This window comes from Dipteris shenzhenensis, chromosome 33, assembly GCF_047967505.1.
Source record: "Dipteris shenzhenensis isolate YYH24624 ecotype China chromosome 33, Dip_SZ_1.0, whole genome shotgun sequence".
In the NCBI taxonomy this organism is placed as follows: Eukaryota; Viridiplantae; Streptophyta; class Polypodiopsida; order Gleicheniales; family Dipteridaceae; genus Dipteris; species Dipteris shenzhenensis.
Window position 1 is genome coordinate 4,816,915 of NC_141628.1, and position 25,894 is coordinate 4,842,808.

Sequence of the window (25,894 nt, forward strand, 5' to 3'; positions counted from 1 at the left end):
CTAAGGTCAGATGGAGGGGGAGAGTACCTCTCAAATGAGTTTGCAAGGTTCTTGCAGGAGCATGGTATAAAGCAGCAATATTCATGCAGCCATACCACACAGCAAAATGGAATCGAAGAAAGAAAAAACAGGCATATTGGAGAGGTATCTCGTGCTTTGCTAAATGAAAAAGATCTACCAGATTATTATTGGGCTGAAGCAGTTGCTACAGCAGTCTATATAATGAACAGGACTCCCACTGCAGCAATACATGGCATGACGCCAGAGGAGATGTATACTGGTAGGAAACCAGATATTTCTCATCTGAAGATTTTTGGTTGCATTGCCTATGTCCATGTGCCAGATGAGTTGAGGTCCAAGTTGGATCCAAAAGCTGAGAAGTGCATCTTTATTGGTTATTCTCTGCAGCAGAAAGGGTATAGATGCTATAACCCTTCTACACGTAAGTTCACAGTGAGCAGAGATGTTGTCTTTGATGAGATGAGCAGCTGGTATAAACCAGTAAATGTGATGATTGATGTAGATGCACAAAATGGTAGTGCTGCACAGAATGCACAGCAGCAATCACAAAATATCAGTGGACCTGGAGTGTCCTCTACCAGTGGTTCACATACTTTGCCATGGACAGGCAGATTGAGATCAAGAGAATCTCCTCAAAGCAATGCAGAAAGTGGTACGCAGGTATCACGAAAAGGAAAAGAGAAGGTAGATCATCCCATGTTTGATGTGAATGCAGGTCACTCTTATGTGGATGGTGAATCCAGTGGCTCAGAACATAGCATTGATGATGAGTTGGGTATTCCTTCTGTTGCTGAAATATGATGGATTTACAACCATTCACTATGCCTATATGGTCAAAGTGATACAGGAACCAGAACCCACTTCTTTTGGGCAAGCCATGGGAAATGAAAAATGGGAGAAAGCCATGGATGAAGAAATGGATGCCTTGGATGCTAATGCTACATGGGAATTGGTGCCTTTACCTAAAGGCAAGAATGCAATTGGCTGTAAATGGGTTTATAAGATCAAGCATAATGCAGATGGTTCTGTGAATAGATACAAGGCAAGATTAGTTGTCAAGGGGTATGCACAGACATATGGCATTGATTATGAAGAAACTTTCAGCCCGGTTGCAAGGATGGCAACCGTAAGAGCAGCCATTGCTATGGCTGCATCAAAGGGATGGTCTTTACATCAGATGGATGTAAAGAATGCCTTTTTGCATGGTGATTTGCAAGAAGAGGTCTTTATGGAGCAGCCAGCAGGTTATGTTCATGCTATTCATCCCGAGTTTGTTTGCAGGTTGAAGAAAGCCTTGTATGGCTTGAAGCAAGCACCTAGAGCATGGTCTGACAAGATAGGACAATATCTTGTCACTATTGGCTTTCAGATTTCCAAGGCAGATTTCTCACTCTATGTGAGAAAAACAGAGAAAGAAATTATGCTGCTGGTCATTTATGTTGATGATTTGATCATCACAGGTGATAGTGATGAAGATATCCTTCATGTGAAAATGCTATTGAGGCAGAAGTTTGAGATGAAGGATTTGGGAGAGCTGCGTTATTTCTTGGGCATTGAGGTGATTAGATCACCAAGTGGGATACAGCTCTTACAGAGGCAGTATGGATTGGACATGCTGTCCAAATATGGGATGACAGGCTGTAAGCCTATTTCAGTTCCTTTGGAGCAGAATGTGAAGCTGAGCGCAGATGCAGGTGAGCTTCTGGAGGACCCTTCTATGTACAGACGCATAGTAGGAAGTTTGATTTACATGACTATTACCAGGCCAGATTTGAGCTATGCTATTGGGTTGGTAAGTCAGTTTATGTAGGCTCCAAGGAAACCGCATTTGGATGCGGCTAGACGCATACTCAGGTATGTGAAGTCCACATTGCAGTATGGACTATTTTATGAGGCTGGGGTTCAAATACAGTTGCATGGATACACTGATGCTGATTAGGCTGGTAGCATTTCAGATAGACGATCTACCAGTGGATATGTGTTCTCTTTTGGGAGTGTTGCAGTCACTTGGAGCAGCAAGAAACAGCCTACAGTTGCCTTGTCGAGCACAGAGGCTGAGTACAGGGGTGCAGCAATGGCTGCATGTGAGGTAGCTTGGTTGCATAAGCTACTTTATGATATGCATCAGTCTACAGATGGGCCGGTTGTCATTTATTGTGACAACATGAGCAGTATACATTTGGCAAAGAACCCAGTCTTTCATGCTAGAACAAAGCACATTGAGGTGCATTATCAATATGTGCGGGAGAAGGTTTTACTAGGTCTTATTGATCTAGTTTATGTCAGCACAGAGGATCAGGTAGTTGACATATTCACGAAAGCATTGGGCGCAGAGAAGCTGTGCAAGTTCAGAGTGCAGGATTTGGGATTGAGCTCGAGGGGGAGTGTTGAGATATCGAGCTCCACTCGCGATATGCCAGGGTGACTGTTGTGCATTTATGTCACCGACTTGTTAGCTGGAGATGCGGTTGGTACACCGCCCACGAATAATAGCTGGATGACAGCTATCCTTATCTACTCTAGTTTGTGGCTCAGTTAGTATGCCACCTTAGTTAGTTGAGTTTGGTTTGAAAAACAATCATGATTAGTCAATATGCATTCCTCATGTTCTGCATGTTTGGATATTTCACTCACGTGGTTTTGTCTAAACGCAACAGGAAAAACAAAATGGACTGAACCTCTATCTTTAGAAGGTGAAAGAATTGATAAAATAACTTAAATCAAGCAAATACATTTTGTTGTGCGTACCTTTAGGAGAAGACACTCGTTTGGAGGCTGCAAACATCTCGAAAACAGAAGTGTTGCAGACATGATTAGTATGTTGGTCGAACCAAGCAAATGTAATGTTCCCTTGCGGAAACAGAATGTGTGAAGAAGTGTGCGTGCTCAAGATGAGGTGTTTAAAAAAAAAAACCATACGTAATGTATGGTGGAGAGCCGGCACATGTCTCTCCAAAAATTATATATCATAGGGGAATGTGCCATCCCCCCGTTTCGAATAGTCACCTCCAGTGTTGGAGGTGTAGCGCATTAATGCGGACCAGACGGTGCAGAAACATTTCAGAATTGAAATGACCGTACATTCTACTTACGTGGAGTATCCTTTGTGACGTCCACAGCTCGACGAGAAGTCGCCTATTTCTTTGCTGGAATGTTGGAATCTGAAAAACAATCATGATTAGTCAATATGCATTCCTCATGTTCTGCATGTTTGGATATGTTGGTTAGCATATGTGCAATTTCCTAAAGATGAAAAATTCAAGCAGAAAAGCTATACACAATCCAACGATCAAAGATGTTCAAACCATCAAGGTAATCATCTTCACACATCTTCGAGCAGTTGTAGTTACAATTTTTGCCTTTGCAAGATTACAATCATTTAATGATGGTGAGGTCACTTAGCATGCCCAGGTTTACATAAAGGCATTGATGACATTATAAAGCTAGACCATTCCCATGCCGCCACAACTGAACCTAAACGAGGGAGGCACAAAAGACATAAAGCCAAGGCTTAGAGAAGAGGTGAAGAAAGAGGACCAAGACAAAGGCAAACTTTTCAATGTGGGAACCAAGAAAATGCAAGTTGGCCAAGTAAAAAGGCAATAAAATGAGATTAAAATGGGATTAAGAAAAGAGGGGGGGGGGTTAAGGGAGGGATTAGGAAGGGGTTGAATGGGAGCTAGAGTTTAATTTTATGTAATTGTGTTGATTGTTGAGCTATGGCGGAGCTCTGAAGCTTTCGATCGCCATAGCTATCTTCCTTAGCTCCATCTCCACTCTCATCATCGGCATCGCACCCCTTCCCTTCAGGTACTCCCTTCCCCCTCCCTGCTTTTCCTTCCTTCCTTTCCCCTCTTCCTTCCCTACATTCACCTCGCTCTTAGCCCTCTTCTTCCAGTTAGACAAGATCCAACAATGGAGGTGAAATTGCTCCAATCCATGGGGATCAGGGCTTCTTCCTTGTTCTTATTTCCTAATTTATCACCGCTGGTCTGGCTTTTCGTTTCTTATTTGATCTTCCGATGCGTTTGGCTCTTGGAAGGACTTGAATTCTCTTCTACGGCACTGCTGTTATCAAACCTCGACGTTTCACAAACTGCGATGAAGTTTTTGCTCCTACTGCGTCGAAGCCGAGCTTAGGATTGCTACAGCAAATTTTCCTGGGGAATGAGGCTTATTTGTTATAGAAGTTTGTTTGCTAAAGGTACGCTAGAATAACGAGATCTACACATGAAACTGTGTCGGAGCACTTCCCTTCGATCCAGAGCTGCCTTGATTACGTTGATGAATTCTCTTCTATGGCACTGTTGTTATCAAACCTCGACATTTCACAAACTGCGATGAAGTTTTTGCTCCTACTCCGTCGAAGCCGAGATTAGGATTGCTACAGCAAATTTTCCTGGGGAATGAGGCTTATTTGTTACAGAAGTTTGTTTGCTAAAGGTACGCTAGAATAACGAGATCTACACATGAAACTATGTCGGAGCACTTCCCTTCGATCCAGAGCTGCCTTGGTTATGTTGATGAAGTGACAAGCGATGATCACCTCGACGTGAAATTAAAACACGAATTCTGGACATGAAACCCAGAAAACAAGTGGATTCGCATTGAAGCTTAAGGAGTTCAAAAAGGGCACTACGAATGAGATGGAAGGGCTTCAAGTTTGGGCTAGAGGCAGCAAAAATTGTTAGCTGAAGTCTGTTGGTTGTGCACTCAGAGAAGAATCGTTCACAGAGAGTTAAAGAAATAGTGGGAGATCACGGAAGTTGCAACAGTGAAGCACTAAAAATCTGTTTACGATTGGCTACTTTGAATCCAAGCACAAACAACGATTGATGATCTAATAAATGAGTTGACGGCAAGTAAGGAAGTAGAAGCAAACCTGATGGTGATGATGAACAAACAGCAACACACTTGAAATTACAATGTTTTTTTATGTTTCGCCTATATTTAAAGGTTTTTCCTTGGCTTTTTACGCAGCTTTTCAAAAGCTTTCAAAGCTTTTGGGCTTTCAGAATTTAAAAAATCTAAGGGTGTATATTGTGCCATGTGGAAGCACAGGATTTCAGAATTTGAAAAAACGTCCTAGTGCTGGCCAAGTAATAAAGAGTTATGTAATGCATACATCATAATTGTATATTTGGCATCTAATAAACTATGAGTGAATTGCAATCCAATTGTTTGTACTTTTAAATAAAACTTAAATGTTGTGTAAATGCTCACATAGTAATTTAATCGACCCTTGTGCTAAAACTCAAAAGGGAATTAAATACTTGGACATAGAATATGCTTTTGTTCAAAGCATATTTGATGTTTTAGGTGTTGTTTAGTTGCCATTATAGTTTCACTCCTTCAAGAACTTAAACTTATTTCTTAGCAAAAAAAAAGAACTTATTTAATTAAATTGAATGTGCCAAATGTGCTACTTAAATCTAAAATATAAGAAACTAATCTTGTGTAATAGTATATGTTATTAAATTGAGGGGTATTTGCCTTGGACTTAGTAGCAAGGGCCAAACGTAGGTAGCCAGTGTTTGGTAAGCATGCACCTTACCAATTGCATTGGGGTTGGGCTACAATGTCCATTCTTAGCACCACATTGATTTTTGTTGATGAAACCCTTTGAGGTTTTTAAAAGCATATGTTGTTAACTCCATTTTAAATATAAGAATTATGTTGAGTGTAATATGATTATAAATTGCACTTTTTTACATGGTGAATTTTGGCATGTTCTTGCATGTGGCAAATATGGGTCATTAGTAGCATAAAATAGTAGATATGTCTATCATGCTAGAACAAAGTACATTGAGTTGGATTATCCCTTTGTGAGATATGTCCACATGTGTTCCACTAACCCCATAATACATGATCCATAATATGAAGCGGGTAAGGCTAGAGCTAAACTTGGGTTAGGTTAAGATAACTATAGATAGCCTTCTCTCAAGCGCAACGCATTTCACTACTTGTCGTTGAAGCAAGACGCGAAAGAGCTTCTCATTCAAGGTATCCGAATGTTGGTTTAAGCAATGCAGGATGCGTTTGCAGACGTACACATTCGCCATGCAAATACGATTGAAAAGTGGAGAGCTTTCGTTATTTTACCACTTAGCAGCAGCTCATATGCTTGACCAATTCAACATAGGCGGCAGCTTGTTTACATTTCCCCACGGCCGAGGTACACTTAACTGAGCGTGTTCAACAGAGCGGACGCATAGAATCCAAACTTACAATGCTTTCCATTCCGAACCGTAAATGCACCCGTCTGTTGGAGACTTCAGAGGTCTTAAGCCTCTCATGCGTGCTGGCCTTGCCGATGATCCAATTCTGGGTCAGGATCAATTTCGCAAGGATGCTGCATCGCTGCAATAAATGCACAGAGGGATAATGCAAACGTCGACTCGACAGATCATGCCGGTGGCGTGGCAATAGGAGCTTGCAGAGCATGAGGAGCAGCACAGTCGACATGAACTGCCATATGACCAACATCATTAACACAGCTTTCATCTCCGATATGATTTCATCAAACATAATTTTGCAACAACAAGAAGGCGCTCCTAATTCGAAGCGGGCAACTCTGCATAGTATTGAATCATTCAACGATCTTTTTCAACTCACGTTTGTTCATTTTTAATTTGGAGGATTGTTTCGGAAATGTTTGTTTTTTATTTCCATTGTGCCAAGCTACAAAAATGGTCGATGCTTTCCACTGCTTTGTGTCTACTTCTCTTCTAATACTACAAAAAGAAACGTCTCAAATTATACCTTGTTTCTTATATGTGACGGTCCTCACGAACATTCATGTCTTTTTCATAAGCTATCTAGACACCCATGTATTAAACCCAACTTTTCATTCTCATACTTCTCTTAACTTATACTTGTTTCTTGACGGTCCTCACAAACATTTACGTCTTTTTCATTCACTCACATACGCTATACCCAACCTTTGCTTTCTTGCTCCAATTCAATGAGTAGCCAATAGGATCACTCCCTTTAGCAACTCATTCGAAATTCATGGGACCAGCAAATGGAGGGGTAACAATTTGGAAGGTTTTACTTATGGAGGCCACACTCCCAGCGGACTCCGAGCAAACAAGTGTAGATCCCAACAAAAGAAAAGATTGGAAGAGAAAGCCTGCAACAAAATTTTTCTTTAGAAGCTCTGAGCTCGTGTTAAAATTTGTTACTTATCTAATGGATATTACAAAATTTGTTTAAATTTCTTTAGAAGCTTTGAGCTCGTGTTAAAATTTGCCCATTCCACCGCCTCATTCTTCTTGTTTCACATGTAGCCTCCATCCTCTTTTCCATTCCGAGCCCTACACAAGACACTCCTCCCTCTCCATCGGCCACCACCCTACTCCCATCCTCACACACTGAGTTATTTCGATCCCTTCTCGCAGTGATAACCCACCCATCGTCCATTCGCCATCAACAATCTTGTTACATCAAGAAAGACTTGGAGAGCGTTAAGGTCCCTTTGGATTTTCGTCTCGTCAAGTTCCACCACCCACTCCATTCCTCCCCCCCCCCCCTGCTCCCCTTCCACCCCCCTCCCCTCCCACCCCCACCCCCGCCCCCTCCCCTTCCACCCCCTTCCCCTCCCACTCCACCCGCCCCCACCCCCTCCCATCGAGGGCCCCCCTCCACCCCCACCCACCCCCTTCTCCCCCCCCCTTCTCCCTCCCCCCTTCATCCCTACCCTTTTCTCCTCCTCCCTTCTCCTCCAAATTGAATCTAAATTTTTTGAACAAGTGTCTAATATTTATATCTTTCAAATGATGGCAAATTGTAATCAAACACGTTTGGACAAATAAGGAAAATAGCATTATATTACAGTTTATTTCACACTGAGTCGGTATAGATGACGATATTTTCTATTGTATATGTGGTGGTATAATCAACAATCACTATCGACAATATCATCGCATATATTATCACATAAATACCATCACATATAATGTAGTGCGTATATAATAGATTGTGCTGTCCAAGATGCCATCTCGTGACGGTATACCGAGGCAACTACCCTTGGATGTTTTCCCAAGTTTACTAAAAATATTTCTCTCTCTTTTCAAAGCATTGCTAAAACAAGATGGCTTCAAACCAGACTTGCGGCAATGATCATTGTTTCCCATTTGAAACTAGTTCAAAAGTGGCCTTTTACCATGTAAAGCAAGGGATTGTGATGTATAATAAATAATTATAATTTTACATTTTTATGTGTTCTAACAAAGAACTGGAGACAAGATTATTACTTTCAAAGGAAAACTATATGCATGTTTACCAAAGTAAGCAAAGCATCAAAAAATATAAAAAGAAATATGATAATTAAGGACATCTTAAGTGCATTAGCAAAGAGCTAAAGACAAGGATGTTAATTTCAAGGTAAAGCATGTTTAGGTGTATGATCAAAGAGCCAGAGACAAGGTTGTTAACTTCAAGGTCCAAGCTGGCATCATGAAGAATTTAGTTAGTGCTACTGAAAATGAAAAATTTGAAATATCCATTAGATAAGTAACAAATTTTAACCCGAGCTCAAAGCTTCAGTTAGTGCTACTGAAAATGAAAATTTTGAAATATGCATTAGATAAGTATATAGAAAATGGGAGTAGGTTTAGGGTTAAACCCTAAACTCTTCCTGAGTCATAACTTTTCATTGGTTAGCTCGGATCGCTCTTCTGTTAAAAGGTGAAATGATCGAAATTGCAAACTGTACACATTCATGTCCATTACGTAGCCTGATTTGTTTATCAAGTATCTTCTTTTTAAGAAATAAAGAAAATTTCTTAAGATAGTAACCCAAGGTTGATGCTTGGGATTGATATGTTTGGCTAGAGTTGGGAAAAATTTTACTTTCCTTGCCCTTGAGTGTTCTATTCATGAAAGTTTGTAGTAGTTCTATTTTTACACATACTTGCGTATGTTTACTGGTTACTTGACTCGCTAGTCTCCTCGGCAACGGCGCCAAATGTTGGCTCTTTCCCACGGCTTCCGCAAGAAGAGCAAGGTATTCTCAGTATGCAGGGTTCTGAGGCTTTTAATCACCTACAGATATATCAATGTTGTCATTTGTAGTATAAGTGTAGCTTAGAACCTCGGGTTGTATTCCGGTGAGAGACGTAGGCTTAAGTGTGGTAAGCAAACAAAAGGAACGTGCATCATCATGATTCGGGTAATAAAGGCTTTCGCCCTCATTGGGGGTTGAAGGGTTTAGGAGGAGTTTAAGGGTTAGAGGGAGGTTCAGGGTTTAGAGGGAGGTTCAGGGTTTAGAAGGAGGTTCCAAGATTCAGAGAGAGGTTCCAGAGTTTAAAAAAGGTTTTAGGGTTTAGAACAGGTTCAAGGGTTAGAAGGAGGATCCAAGGTTTAGGAAAGAGTACATGGTGGAGAACTCGTCTCCCTTGTAGGTCATGGAGGTTAAGGGTTGAGGAGCTAAGGGTTTAGGAGGTGCATAGGAGTGGGAGAGAAAGAAGATATAAGAGCATGGGGGGAAAGAAGAGAGAGAAGAAGGGAGGAGAAGGGAGGAGGAGAAGGGAGGAGGAGGAAGAGGAAGAGGAGGGAGGAGGAGAGGGAGAGGATGGGTTGCAAGGTTGGAGGAGAGGGGAGGAGTTACAAGGTTAGGACATGCTTTTGGACGACGAGTGCAAGGAAGCATGGACACTTGAGACAATTGCTTGGAATACCAAAGTAGAAGTCAACACAATGCCCCAAAGAGTATTGGCTTCATTCCATTATGGGGTATTTATACAAGTTGGAGAGCTTCTCTCTCTGCATGTAGGAATTGTAAGACATTCTCTCTCTACATGTAGAACTTGCATATAGAAGTTGCATGTAGGAGTTACATGTTGCATGTAGAACTCGCATGTTGCATGTAGGAGTTGCATGTAGAACTTGCATGTAGAAAATGCATGTAGGAATTACATGTACAACTCGCATGTCGCATGTAGAACTTGCATGTAGAACATGCAAGTTGGATTCCTAAGAGGGATCATTCCTAGCCTTATGCAAGTACAAGCGGAGCTTTGCCACTACTCTACACACACATTCTGTGCTACCTAAGTCCATGTTGGCACAGAGACGACAAAGCTTCAAAGCCATAGAAATAGCAATGGAGCTTCGAGAATAGCTACAAGAAATAGAGGTGGCTCTGGCCATCAAAAGATCTAGGGGAGAGCGTAAGGCTCGGAATATGAGGCACTCCAATGCCAAGCAACCCTCAATTGACAACAGCATGGTCCAAGATCACAAGTCGGATTTGGAAACTCGTGAAACAATAGACTACCTAGATGGCACACCGCCATGTTCTCCTATGCCAGCACCATGATTAGAATATCTGCTTCCAAGAACAAATATAGGTTGAACACATGCCTCCACCTCCTCACCAAGACCCCGACAAGCTCAACCAATGGCTTCTGTATGCATCCACATGTGCTGCTTCACTTGCCTTCACACAATGCACAGTTGAAGACACCTTCAACTATTACTTTAACACCATCTCCACTGCCACCACACAACACCACATAAGTTTTGCACACCCCCTACCTTGTGCTTCCTTCAACCTTAACCTTCACCGCAATAGTATACAAGCCTATCGAATAATCACCATGGCCTACTTCCATGAGGATATCATTCTATTAGATGATTCCAATATCCTAACCATCAGCGTGAATGAAAACTGAACCCTGAGTCTCTGTCCCACTGTCGCTAAAAATAGCTGGAACCGTAACTCGTCCGTTGCCCTTGCAACCCAACCTGAGAATCGCCTGTCTAGTCCCTAGCCTCCCTAGGCTATCAAAGCTAGTCACGTATACCTAAGCACACTTCAGATACAATCCATGCACATGGCATACTCCCCTTCCTCTAAGAACTCACTCCTGAGTTCAAAAGAAAGTTTGAAAATTCTCTTTGAAGGTTAGTCAATGTCTCCCATGTAGAGTCCTCAACATGATCCTTCCACTTAATCTTGTATTCCGTGATTGTCCTATTTCTAACTTGACGTTCACGAAAGCCAAGAATACTCCCAAGCTCATGCGGTATAAAGGTTAAATCTTCAACCTCTATAAGTTCCTGAGGAGTAACTACTACCTAATCATTAGCACCTAGCACTCCTTTCAATCTACTGACATGAAAGACGGGATGAATCCTTACATTAGGAGGCAAATCTAGTTCATATGCAATTTGGCCAATTCTTCAGATAACCTTGAATGGACCACAATATTTGGGGGATAACTTCCTAACCTGTCTAGTACTGAAACTCTTGGATTCCTTGGGAATACACGAGTATACTATCATTCCAATAGAGAACTCTCTAGGCTAACGATGTGTATTAGCATAAAATATGTTCCTATCTTGGGCAATTCTAATAGACTCCTTGGTGGCAAACTGCAACATCTCTTGCATGTCTTGCAAGTATGTTTTTGCAGCATCATTCTTGATTCCCTTGAATCCGACCATTACTGGAGATTTAGGTTGAAACCCGTACATAAGAATAAAAGGAATGAAACCAGTACTACAATTCTTTGCACTGTTATACACAAATTCAACCATGGGTAAGTAAGCTTCCCATGATGATTGCCTCTTGAAAACATATGCCCGAAGCATATCCTCTAGAAGTTGGTTCACAACTTCGGTCTGACCATCAAACTCGGCATGTTTAGAGGAACTCAAACTAAGAGTGGTATCCAACTTGTCAAAGACAAGCGTAACATAATTCACTCGTAAACTTAGAGTTCCTATCACTGACCATGTCAACCGTTAACCCATACAAGTGAAACAATTGGTCAACGAAATGTTGAGCCAACTGAGTCGCTGTGATCGTGGATCTAGTAGGTATAAATCTAGCTGTCTTTGTCAAGCGGTCCACGATAACCCATATGGAGTCGTGACCCTTGCGCGTTCATGGCAATCCCATAATTAAATCCATGGAAATACTTTTCCTCTTATTAGCAAGAATGTTCAAGGGTTGTAGTGACCCTACGCTTCTAAGGCGTTCTGCCTTGGTCACTTGACAAGTACGGCAACCTACTACATAGTCCTGATTTCTATTATCGGTGGTTTGTGCTCGTGTGCAAGTCCAGATTTCTAGGAGCAATCGTGTTCGCGTCACAAAGGTTACCAGGTCTCATAACCTCAACGTGTGGTCATAGGAGTTTTGAAGTTCAAAGCAATAGATGTGCCATCGTGGTATGTGGTACTTGTAATTTTGCCAAACAAGCAAGCAAACCATCTTTGTAGGAGGGAAAGAGAGTACACAAGGTGTTGGAGCTCGTGGACACAGATGTATGGATAGCAAAACTTGAGGGAGAAATCAAAGGTCTTTGAGAGCGCTGAGAAAGAGGCAAGTCTATGCATTGTGACCATCCATTCACATGGAGGGGGAGAGTATGTGTCGAAAGATCCGAGTAGAATGGTGTTGTAGAAAGGAAAAATCAAAGCATAGCAGAAGTTGGGTGTGCATTGTTGAATTAAAAACATATGCTTCGGCACTATTGGGCAAAAGCAGTGAAGCGAGCAGTATATTTGATGAATAGGATGCCTATAGCGGCAATACATAACATCACATCGAAAGAGGCATATAGTGGGGTAAAGCCCGATGACTCACATTTGAAAGTGTTTGGTTGTGTTTGCTATGTTTATGTACCTAACGAAAAGAGAAAAAAACTTGATCCGAAGGCAGAAAAATGTCGGTTGTGCATCGGAGTCAGAAGGGTACGGGTGTGACAATATAGTGACTAGAGAGCTTCGAATCGATCAAGATGTGTTTGATGAGCTTAACAGCCGGCATAAGCCACATGTAATTTTAGATTCATGCATTGATATGCCAGAGATTGAGGAGAATGGACAGCCACATGTTGGAGAGTCATCCATTAGTGCAAGCAAAATTAGTACTATTGAAAATGTGAATCCATAGTCAGATAGGTTGCAGAGAAACTCAAGCAACATACAAAATATAAGAAGTGCGAGGAGCATGCCTGATATGGCAACTTTGGATGTACCACATGCTCAAGACTTTAGTGGTCCCAAGTTCAGGCCCTATTAGCCCAAACACGCATGAATTAGTAAGTAGAACTATTCGTCATAATGCTAATGCTAGTACCAGAGCAAATCAGCCCACAATCTCATGCAAGAGGTACACTGGAAGGCTCTTTACCTCGTAGGTCTACTCGGGTGAAATACCTAGTGTGGAGGCTTACCTATGATGGATTTGCAGCCATACATCATCTACATGACCAATGTAATACATGCAAAAGTGCAAAAGACATTTGATGAAGCAATAATAAGCAATCAAGAGTGGGTTAAAGCCATGGATGGAAAGATGCATCCTTTACAACAGCAGGGCACATGGGATGTTGTGGATTTGCTAGAAGATAAAAATGTCATTGGTTGCAAATGGGTTTACAAAATTAAACATAATGCAGATGGAAGCATCAGTAGGTATAAGTCTATTGGTTGCAAAATGTTATGCCCAACAATATTACATCAATTATGATGACACATTCAATCCCGTAGCCAAGATGGCTACAATCAAGATGGAGTTCTCTCATTTGTCTTACTATTACACCAGATCTCAGTTATGCAATTGAGCTTGTGAACCAATACATGCAAACACTAAGGAAACCACACTTGGATGCTGATATGTGAAGCATATGCTTGACTATGGTCTATACTTTAGGGCTGATGTAGAGCTTGAGCTATATGCAATCACGACCGATTGGGCAAAATGTTCACATGACAGGAGGTCTACTTAACGTTATGCATTCATGCTTGCAGGAGCTGCAATGTCTTGGCTTTCCAAGAAGCCACCAATGGTGGCACTATCATCAAAGTAAATAGGACCAACTATTGCAATATGTGAGGCAATATGGTTATGTAACTTGCTAGGCCAACTTGACTATGATGTGGTGGACCTGATCCCATTGTACTATGATAATATTAGCAATATCATGCTTGCTAATATCCCTATGTACGAAACACACAAAGGTCCCCTACCACTTCATCAAAGAGAAGGTACTCATTGAAGTAGTAGATGTGTCTACCAACGAGCAAGGTGCAAACATTTTCACAAAGGCATTACCTCATGAGAAGCTAGAGTGCTTTCACCAAGCTATGCGAGTACACAACTTGAGTGGTGCAAGCTCAAGCACTCACCCTCCTCGTGAGATGAGCTTGAAGAGTGTTTACGTCCATGGCACACAAGACGCCAAACTCTACCAGCTCATTGTGGATGGGCTGATGATCAACTATGTGGAAATAAGCAGGACACGAAGCTTCCAACTATCCCACATCTTCGTTGTAGTGTGTGTGAGTAGTGCCTATCATATGTAAGGCACACTTAAGTCATTTTCTCATTGTAGCCCACTACATATGCAGTAGATAAGAGCCCAAGAAGCTCCCTTCCACCAGTTCTATGTATGAGAGTGTGTACATGATTCCTCTCACATCCAGAACAACTAGAACTTCGATTTGAACAAAGGATTGATAGAATCTCCCGGAAACATTCCCAAATAGGAAGTTATTAGGAGACGGCATTCTGGAACACATTACGAAACAAAATTTTGCATTCCAATGCTAAATTGGCATTACATACCTGAATCTAGCGTTCCAGACCTAAATCTGGCAATCCTAAGGCTGAAATGGAAAGTTTAGAGATGCTAAAAACCCGTTCCCCAATTCCCCCTTTCTGACATCCCACATTCCTGAAACATTGCTAAATATGATAAGCATAGATACCCGTTACATTATGGAGCAATAGGAGAGCAATGATTCTACCTTCTATCCATCAAATCCCTCATCTGCAGCTTGAGAGGTTTCATATTCCGCTTACTCTTTCACATGTACCGCTTACTCTTTCAGATTTACCAGCAGACCCACATCAGTGCATACATCTCTACTGTTCTTTGCTTAGATGCTAGCAAGAGTATGGAAGGTCTGTCCTTCACATGTGCCATTTGAAAACGTTTTTCTCTATTTTTTCAGCGATCTCTAGTTGCTGACCACTCCAAGCCTCTACCCCTAGGGCAGGATAAGTAGATTTACCACTCCAAGCCTCTACCAGTTCATCAAAAATGGCTCGTCAGGCTTTTGGGTCCTACATACCCAAACCCCTACATTTCGCCACAGCCAGGAGCCCAATATAGATTTACCACCAGGGGCATAGTTACCTCATTATAATATGACAAGACCACCCCTTTATGCATGGACTATATATGGCAAAAGCAGTCCCCCACAAGGGTCATCGTAGGGGTATTGCACCCTGAATCTAGACCCTAACCACACCCCAACCGCTAGTGCAAACCCACTCCAAGCAGAGGACCCCACAGCTCACCTCGCTTCACCTTAAACATGTAGCCTTGCAGGGTCGAGAGAAAGTCCAAAGGCACAACCCCGACTGACCCCATCAAGCAGATATGGAACATTAGCAACTTTGTGAGTTTCCCCTTCCAGACCCATAGTTCCAGCCCTAGTCCCACCAGCACAAGGACCAGTCCCACCAACATATATACCTCATGCCGGTATATACAAGCTTATATGTACTTAAAAGCATTGTAGCTTATTGTTCTTGTCGCTTTTCTTCTAATTGCATCAAATAACATTGATAAATTAATATAATACTTTTCACTTTATTTACAACAATTGCGAGTGGGAAATACTTATTTTTAGACAAATATAGAAGCACTATATGTTACAATGGGGGCGAAAGCTGTAGCCTGTAAGTATGTTAAGCCCCTCTGGAAGAGCCCTGCTCCCCAAAAATGGTATACACTTTCTCTTGACAATTCTTTGGAATGCCAAATTTTGGCATTCATCCTCTCCTTTCTTTTAGCTCATAAGACAGCCCATGTAAGGAGGAGACGCATAGCAGAAAAGAGGAATTCTCTCAGCAGCCTCACCTAGATTTGGCAATTGGCAACAACCAACCACGCTTACGCCGAAGATTATGTCTCCACAAGCAGGGACCTGCCAGAGCTGCTGGACAAATAGCAGAATACAAGAGCATCAGCGCCTCAGCTAAAAAAATACTTTGCTTCGGCAACCTGCTCCAGCTTGAAATCTCCTCTGTCGGGAAGTGGTGGAAATTCAATCTGAGGGAAGCGTTCTTGGAAACTCTTTAGAAGCTGCCAAAACACAAAGGAGGTACATGTCCAAAAATACCAAGATTAAATACAAATTTGCAAACGTTTGGCGAACCAGAGCTAGTGGATACTTAATTTCATCACAAGCTCACACTATGACATAAAGCATGCAACTATCACTCCAAAACCTCGTGAGTACATGTCCTGAGCAATATGAGAATCCATCATTTTTTTTAAACAGAAACCAAGATGTGGATGACATGGTATTTCCTACTGTCAGGAAACAAAAGAAAGAATATAAGGAATGATAATTGACCATGGATCTAGAAACATGCCCAGCTCATCCTCTAAAAACTCAACACAGTGCAGTTTTCATCTCATGACAGTCACAAGATTGAAAACCATATCTCCATCACACCTGGCAGGGACTAGCTTCTATGACATGTTATTTCCTACTGTCAGAAAACAAAAGAAAGGATATAAGGAATGATATTTGACCATGGATCTAGAAACATGCCCAGCTCATCCTCTAAAAACTCAACACACAGTGCAGTTTCAATCTCATGACAGTCACAAGATTGAAAACCATATCTCCATCACGCCTGGCAGGGAGCTACTATGACATCCCCACATCACGGAGACTATAGAGGACAAGTGAACATGGACAGGCAGAGCGCTACCAGTGATCTATCACTGACTTTCTTCCTCAAAGTCAACCCTCAGAGGATCCTGAGCAACTATCAAACAAGCTCCTCTTGCCTCTCTACATTCGTCCGATGGAGTTGGTCCCACTGACAGCATGCACAAGTCCAACCACTCGGATGGACGGCTGTTTGATTGGTAGGCGGCCAAGGAATTCTCTGTGGTTTTTTCCCCTTTTGGGACTCTCTCATAGCAATAGCATGATGCAATACTTTTTTTCTCGTCATATACATCAGCATTGGGTAGGGCTGACTGAGTAGTGGCCCCACCCTCAGCTTTCATTGTCTTTGGTATCCTTCAGTCTCATAGACCCTTTATAACCTCCCTCATTGATTTCTATGTTTCCCTGCCACCAAAAGGAGCTGATCATAGGTATCTTTTTCTTTAGCATGTCCATCCTCTAGCACACAACACACACCACAACCACAACATCCACTTTGACTATAGTTTATCCCCCAAGTACACTGCCCATCTTTTTACCCTACTCATAGATCTAGAGGACATACCATGTCTGGAAGATTCGCAACCCTGATCACATGTTCCCTCCATGAGGCTGCCCTCCACAATTTCCCACACCCCACACATTCCACTCGCCCGCCACCTATTGGATCAGTCCCCTGCAATATCTAGTACGACAATGAGTTATGCCGCCATCTCAAATACAAAACTACGCATCATCTTTCCCCAGCAAGATTTGGGTCCATACGCAAGTATCGCAATATCTGCTGAAAAAAACAAGCATTCATTTGCCAAAACAAAGAGTTACTAAACATCCTGTTTAGCAACAACTCCAAATACTTCTTGTGGAAGTTTCTCAAATGGCAAGTCTCTTTTCCTCTCGCTGACACGAATCTTTCGCACTCCTATACACACATACTGTATGACATTCCTCACTAGCCATCGCCTTATCTCTCACAACTAGCCCACCCCACCTCATGTTCACATTTTAACCACCCTGGCACGCAGCTTTGAAGCTAGATAATGGCTGAGTGAAAGATCATTAAGAGATATCTATCGAATACGTTGCATATTGACCAAGTATCATGGCCCTAATCTTGGCAAAGCTTTTAATGAAGCGGTCTACGTCAACATAGCACCATCGTCCCTATTCACAAGGCAATGTATCCCATGAGCCTCGAAAAGTACAAGACCATCATGAATGGGCATGTCATGTCAAAGATCTATGCCAAGATACTTGACGCGCAGGTTAGCCGGTTTCCAAATTACAAGAGACTTAGAACTACTAGACAGGTAAACTTCTGCAGTGATGATGCAACTCTAGATCACACCCTAACACTCCATGGTGTCACTCAGGAGGCATAGCACAGAGACAGAGGGTTTCTTGCTACTTTGTGGATTTCCGCAACGTCGTTGTCATAGTGTCGAGGGCTCATCTCATGAGACATCCGCAAGATTTGGGAAATGGTCAAGAGATTTTTTGGGTGATCCTGGGTCTTGGGAGGTACAAGGAGCTCTAGCTCATGTCGAGAACACCCTTGAGGTGTGTTTTAACAGGCTGGAGTATACGGGTTTATTGATAGAGACCCAGTGCTCACATAAGATCTTGGCCTTCTTAGCTCAAGGGCGATACATGGTACTATGATTTATGGTTGGGTGATTGGGTGGTGAGCCTACTGCCAAGCAACCATGGACAAAAGAGAGCAGATCAAACTTGTAGGCAACCTTCAAGTTTCATTCTTATCATGGAACCATAATTTTTTTGACATATCACCATAGTTATCTAAGCTCATTGCATGGAAGGAAAAGGTCTCTTAGCTACAAGTTAAAAACCACCTGATCCCACGAATCTTAATCATGGGCCTTTGCTATTTTGACCAAGTGTCTATGGTCACATTTTAGGATTTGCAACTTCAACTTTTCATGAATCTGATCTGCAAGAACTGAATTCCCAGGTCTTGTGCAACTTCTGGTAAGGATATTTGCTGTGAGGTAGTGCTCCAAGGATGATGCTCCATTTAGTTTTCTTTGGTGCTTATAGGTGATAGGGACAGAGGACAATTTATTTTGAGAGAGACATCCTAGTCTTGCTGTAATATTGTATACTGCTGGGTCAGGTGCCGAGCCCTCTGAACTATTGAAATCAATGGTCGATGCGAAACACCCTTAAGCCAAGGAACAAACTTAGACCCATGGCCTGGGATCTGGACATCCAAGACTTGGTGCCAAGCGTTTCTTCTAGAAACGGGTTTTAAAAATATATTTTATACCTCCCTCCCACTCTCACTCACACTCACTCTCTCACTCACACACACTATATCACTCTCACGCTCACACTCACGTGCCCGCTCCCTCTCCCGCTCCCCCCGCCCCTCCCCCTCCCCCCCCCCTCTCTCTCTCTCTCTCTCTCTCTCTCTCTCTCTCTCTCTCTCTCTCACACACACACACACACAAGAGCTCTAAAATACACATATACACATTGAGCACTCGCAAAAGTGTACTAGGGAATTTTGCCCAGTGCATTGGCATTTCGCCCGTTTCGGAGAAACGTTTCTAAGTGTTTCGTCTGCTCAAAACGCATTTTTTGGTTACATTGGGTCCTCTAAACTGCTCGAATCTACCAAGATAAGCACCTTATGACCACCAATCAAAAAACCACACAACCTTCACCAATGGATTCATATTTCCTTTGACAACTCATTTATTGCGATGATACCACATATACACTCACAATACATCATGCTCTCAGGAGATTGTGTGCACTCGTCGACTCCCCGAACCAATGATTTTTCCCTCCAAGAGTTAGCTGAGGGAAACCAAGCATCTTATAGAGACATTGGTACCAAAATTTTCGGAGTGTTTCCCCATCGGTGTTGAGGAGGTGATAAAACAAGTTATGGAAAGCAACCTAGCTCACCAGTTTAATTAAAGCATATCAGATTGGCCTTGAGCGAAAAGGTGTTCTAGACTCTGTTTCATACTCTGTACGATGGTTTCTACCCTGTTTCATACTCTTTCTTCATCTGATTAAGGCCAATCTGATATGCTTTGCTTAACTGGTGAGCCAAGTTGCCCTCCACATCCTCTTTTATCACCTCCTCATTACTAATGGACAAACACTATCTAAAAAGTCTGGTCCTAATGTCTCTGCATGATGCTTGGTTTCCCTCAATTGACTCTTGGAGAGAAAAACATTGGTTTAGGGAGTCGACAAGTGCACATAATTGCATAAGATCATGATGTATTGTGAGTGTATATGTGGTATCATCACCAATAAATGAGTCATCCAAGAAAATATGAATCCTTTTTTTTTTTTTTTGGGCAAAAAGAAGGGCTTATTATATTACTTTCGAAACAAGGATTACAAGAGACTCAACAGCAATGCTGGAGCACAGGGATAACTCCCACCCGCGAAACTACAAGCCAAACAGGGCTAAGCATAAAACTGTTGCAAAATGCTGTCAAAACAAGAAGCCCTAGTCTGGGTCTTCTGAAAACCAGTAAACCGCGAAACCAAAAAAGCTACGGATCCCTGATGAAGTGAATCCTGGAGGTACTCGTGATCCAAGAAAGTATGGATCCCTCCTCTACTGAGCTCCCGTCAATCGAGCCCGCCCGAGGGCACCAACAGGAAAAGACCCACCTGCATGAGCAACCACCGCCTGGCGGGGGGCGAGTCCGCACCCCAGTAGCCCGCTCCACGCATCTGCAGGCCTCAATCCAGTTAAGGTGCCTCCTGGTACAACTTCCTTCAACTTCATTCTCTCATGTTCTCTCACTTCCATTCCCAACAATAAGACCAGGGTCTCTTTCTTAAAAAGACAGCTTGGCAATGCCAAGATGCTAAAGTATGACTCAATGTTAAATCGTTTGACTAAGATCACAGATCTTAGAGAACAACTACTAAACATCGATAGTGATCAAGCCATGTTGGCTAGAGGCATAAAAAAAGACCCCGCGCGGGGGGGGAGGGGGGCAAACAACCTTGTGCAACTACATTTCAGAATTTCTAGTAAATGTCTTGTTGTGCATGAATGAGCTCCAGTTTGCGTGTGATCATGGGGATCCACTTGAAGCTTGGGGCCTCTACAATCTTCCTGCTCTTTGCATCCTTACGAACAACTCCATATGAAACCTTCATGCTCTTTCCTCTCTCTCTCTCTCTCTCTCTCTCTCTCTCCATAGAGGGGCCGTCAAATGGGAGGCCGGAAAAAACCCTGCAATAGATGATTGGCCTCTGACGTCACGCGGCCTAGTCGAGCTCGATCGTCGAGGGCGGCGGGTGGCTCTGTGGATGAGGGCAACGGTAACCCCGGTGGGGCGGGCAGAAAGCAGAGACGAGATGTCATGGACCCGGATGTGTGAGTCTGTCCGCTGGCGCAGCTGTCGTGGCTCTGGCTCTCGCTCACGTCCACGTCGTCGGCTAGATTGAGGAGAGGTATCCTATGACTGGAAGAAATCAGTGATGGGCCGCTGGGTGTCCTCACGCTGTGTGTGTTGCACATGTCGTCGTGCTCGGAGAGAGGTATCTCGGTGGCGAGTCATCTCATGTAAGAAAGCCGCTAGGCATCGCTAATCCGGGAACTGCAACATGTGTGGGAGGGGGCCGAATCCGTCGCGGAAGAGGCAGTGGTACCGACCTCGAATGGCATAATAGATAGGACATCTGACAACAAAGTGCTCCTCTGACTCGATCTCCTGCAAGTCGCAAAGTAGGCAAAGGCGGACCTCTCGTGGGATACCCTCTGCGCGTCCGCTCTCGATCCGTAATCGGTGTGACGAAACCCTAAACTGACCGAGGGAGATCCGGAGCGCATGTGGTAGATGAAGCTGTGTGTAACCCGGAGGTGTGATGAAGCCCTCCTGTGAGATCTGGAGGCAGTGTCGGCGGTAGAAGTCGAGCTTCACAGGAAGCTCGAAGTGAAGAAACCATGTCCGCCAGGTGTGGAGCTGGAGCAGATCCGCTCGAATGAGCCGGTTGACCTCCTGGTCAATGGGGGAGAGGGGAGATGGTGGAGCGTCGAGGTTGTATTGAAAAGGAGGCAACCGGTCTAAGTCAAGGCCCAGTCGGGTGAACCAACTGGAAAGACGACTATACCAGCATCGCTGGTCCCCATCAACGGATAAGGAAATAGAGGAGGATAGGGCTAGCCAAGGTAGGCGGAGGCGACCGTCGGCGGAGGAGCTGAAATCCCTGACTCTGTGGAGATAAGTGATAGCCTAGAAAGCCACATCAAGCTGTAGGGGTGAGGCGCCGAACTCTACTAGAATGATCTGGTGTGGTACCGATGGTTTGCTGCGGATCATCCGAGCAAACATCAGTATCTGTAGGCGCTCGACTCGAGCCCACTCTGTGTCTGAAAAGTCGGCTCCCCTCCACGGGCTACCGTACATGCCTGCTGGGCGGACCAAAGAATCAAAAAGGAGAGACTTGGTCCGCGGGTCCTGGAAGTGGGAGTGGTAGCACTGTCGCTCCAGCCCGGCAAGAGCGGCGTAGCCCCGACTGATCTTGGCCTGCATGGCCGAGCGCATCGTGAAGATCGGGCCTGAGAAGACAACACCCAAGTATGTGTAAGAGTCAACTATCTCAACAAGGTTGCCGGCTGCTCTCGGTGCATAGCGGGTCTGGAAGTGTTGAAGATCATCACCTTGGTTTTCCCAAGGTTGACCTTCAAGTCATGTGTATCACAGAAGACCTAAAGTCCATCCAGGTGTCACTGAAGACCAGTAGCAGAAGAGGATAGTAGTACTACATCGTCTGCGTATAGCAATTGACAGCCAACCAATCCTGAAAACATCGGGTGCAATGGGCACCAATGCAGGTCTTTCTCCCGCAACCATCATCTCTACTCCAACCACTACCTCCCCCTTGCCTACGCACGTGCACTCTATGATATCCCTGATCAGCCTCCTCCCGACCTCTCAGCCACCCCCCGCCCCACTTCTTGCATCCTCTTCACAACCCAGGGAGTCACCCACGCAGCGCTTAAGCTTCACAACGGCCGAGCTAAGGATCACGAGGGCCTATGCACAGAGTTTGTTGCCTATGGCATCAAAACTCTAGCCCCCATCCTGGCAACGCTGTTCAATGAAGCTGTCTGCCACGGGTTCCCCAGAGCCTGGACCCTGAACACTATCACACCCATTCACAAAGCAGAAGATCCCATGGATCCAGGGAATTACAGGACCATCATGATTGGACATGTTATGTCCAAGATCTATGCATCAGTATTAGATGGCGAAGTCAGTGCTCGCACAGAGGTACAGGGGCTCAGGGCATCCGAACAGGCCGGCTTCAGGGCGGGATCACTCGACTTCCGATCACATTTTTACACTTAGAGGGATCATTGAGGAGGCCAGACACAGAAGACAGAGAGTATATTCTTGCTTTGTGGATTGCCGCAAGGCATTCAACACCGTTTCCCGCGCCCGACTCGTGAGACGCCTGCAGGAGTTAGGCTTCGACTCGGGCGTTATCTGGGTAGTAGTAGCTCTCTATGAGCGGGTGACGGGCCAGGTCAGGATTGGCACCAGCTAGACCCCGGAGATCACGAGCACTATCGGAGTCAAACAAGGATGTCCCTTGTCACCGACTCTATTTGGCCTCTACATCGATGAGCTCGAGACCACCATCACGACACTCGGAGGTGCAGGCTGCTCTCTTGCGGAGGCTGTCATCCAGATTCTCCTATACCCAGACGATGTAGTACTACTATCCTCTTCTGCTACTAGGCTTCGGCGACACCAGGATGGACTTCAAGTCTTCTGTGATACACATGACTTGAAGATCAACCTTGGGAAAACCAAGGTGATGATCTTCAACACTTTCAGACCCGCTATGCACCGAGAGCAGTTCCTCTTCGCCGGCGACCCTGTTGAGATAGTTGACTCTTACACATACTTGGGCGTTGTCTTCTCAGGCCCGATCTTCACGATGCGCCCGGCCATGCAAGCCAAGATCAGCCGGGGCTACGCCGCTCTTGCCAGGCTGGAGCGACAGTGCTACCACTCCCACTTCCACGACCCGCGGACCAAGTCTCTCCTTTTTGATTCTTTGGTCTGCCCAGCAGGCATGTACGGTAGCCCGTGGTGAGGAGCCGACCTTTCAGACACAGAGTGGGCTCGAGTCGAGCGCCTACAGATACTGATGTTTGCTCGGATGATCCGCAGCAAACCATCGGCACCACACCAGATCATTCTAGCAGAGTTCGGCGCCTCACCCCTACAGCTTGATGCGACTTTCCAGGCTATCACTTATCTCCACAGAGTCAGGGATTTCAGCTCCTCCGCCGACGGTCGCCTCCGCCTACCTTGGCTAGCCCTATCCTCCTCTATGGCCTTATCCATTGATGGGGACCAGCGATGCTGGTATAGTCGTCTTTCCAGTTGGTTCACCCGATTGGGCCTCGACTTAGACCGGTTGCCTCCTTTTCAATACAGCATCGACGCTCCACCATCTCCCCTCTCCCCCACTGACCAGGAGGTCAACCGGCTCATTCGAGCGGATCTGCTCCAGCTCCACACCTGGCGGACATGGTTTCTTCACTCTGAGCTTCTTGTGAAGCTCGACTTCTACTGCCGACACTGCCTCCAGATCTCACAGGAGGGCTTCATCACACCTCCGGGTTACACACAGCTTCATCTACCACATGCGCTCCGGATCTCCCTCGGTCAGTTTAGGGTTTCGTCACACCGATTACGAATCGAGAGCGGACACGCGGAGGGTATCCCACGAGAGGGCCGCCTTTGCCCACTTTGCGACTTGCAGGAGATCGAGTCAGAGGAGCACTTTGCTTTCAGATGTCCTATCTATTATGCCATTCGAGGTCGGTACCACTGCCTCTTCCGCGACGGATTCGGCCCCCTCCCACACATGCTGCAGTTCCCGCATCAGCGATGCCTAGACGCTTTCTTACATGAGATGACTCGCCACCGAGATACCTCTCTCCGAGCACGGCGACACGCGCAGCACACACAGCGTGAGGACACCTAGCGGCCCATCAATGATTTCTTTCAGTCACAGGATACCTCTCCTCAGTCTAGCCGACGACGCGGACGTGAGCGAGAGCCAGAGCCACGACAGTTGCGCCAGCGGACAGACTCACATCCGGGTCCATGACATCTCGTCTCTGCTCTCTGCCCGCCCCACCGGGGTTACCATTGCCCTCATCCACAGGGCCACCCGCCGCCCCCGACGACTGAGCTCGACTAGGCCGCGTGACGTCAGAGGCCAATCATCTATTGCAGGGTTTTTTCCGGCCTCCCATTTGACGAGCCCTCTATGACTGGTCTCTGACGATCACCACCTGCACATATATATTGTATCTTCCCCCTCTGCCCCATTTTTGGTGCCCCCCCCCCTTCTTTTTTGTATCATCTGGAGGTAGACACATATATTTTTTGTATCAGGACTAGACACACCGTCCTTCATAACCTCTTTTTTGTAGAAACGGTTGGCTGGCCTGTTTTAAGACCGCCACCGTTATGCTCATTGTATCAGTTATCTTTAGTCTCATAGACCTTAACGGTCTCCCGAAGACTTTAATAAACTTTCTTTCTTTCTTTCTCTCTCTCTCTCTCTCTCTCTCTCTCTCTCCACAATACTAGGGCCAGGATAACAATCCGGCTAGACCCCTGCGAAGGATTTTATTGCTTGAGAGAAGCTGTGTTACAAATTTCAAACGTGAATCTATTTTTACAAGAGCTTCAAGCTCATTCCAAAATGGCAACATGCCACTTGTCATTAATCTGGACTAAATTCTATTACTGGGTCTTCGTAGCACTTTCTGAGGGTAATTTCTGGGGTCTTCGTAGCACTTAGTCACGCGGGTGGCCTCTGAAATGCTTGCTATGCTCCCAAAATGCTTGGGTCTCCATCCCCTCATAGTACATGTAACAATTAATTCAAGCGCACCACCATGGCACCTATTAATTGTTAGCACTTTGCATGCAAATAATAAACTGTGGACTGATCTTAGTCACGATGGGTGTCCCCACTGAACACATGTGCACATAACAAATATATATATATATATATATATATAATCTGGTTGACCGGTGGACTGATCTTAGTCACGATGGGTGTCCCCACTGAACACATGTGCACATAACAAATATATATATATATATATATAATCTGGTTG

At 44.5% G+C, this 25,894-nt stretch overlaps 1 protein-coding gene across 1 annotated transcript in view; it reads right to left on the reverse strand.

The window, feature by feature from the left end:
• Window positions 1-15,651: 15,651 nt before the first annotated feature.
• The window catches only part of LOC147879569 (DNA-directed RNA polymerase 1B, mitochondrial-like), an 84,468-nt gene continuing 74,225 nt past the window's right edge, over window positions 15,652-25,894 (reverse strand). The window contains exon 19 of the mRNA XM_087371400.1: window positions 15,652-16,133. Within this exon, the coding sequence (XP_087227526.1) occupies window positions 16,023-16,133 (111 nt within the window). The 3' untranslated portion in view covers window positions 15,652-16,022. The remainder of the gene's footprint in view (window positions 16,134-25,894) is intronic.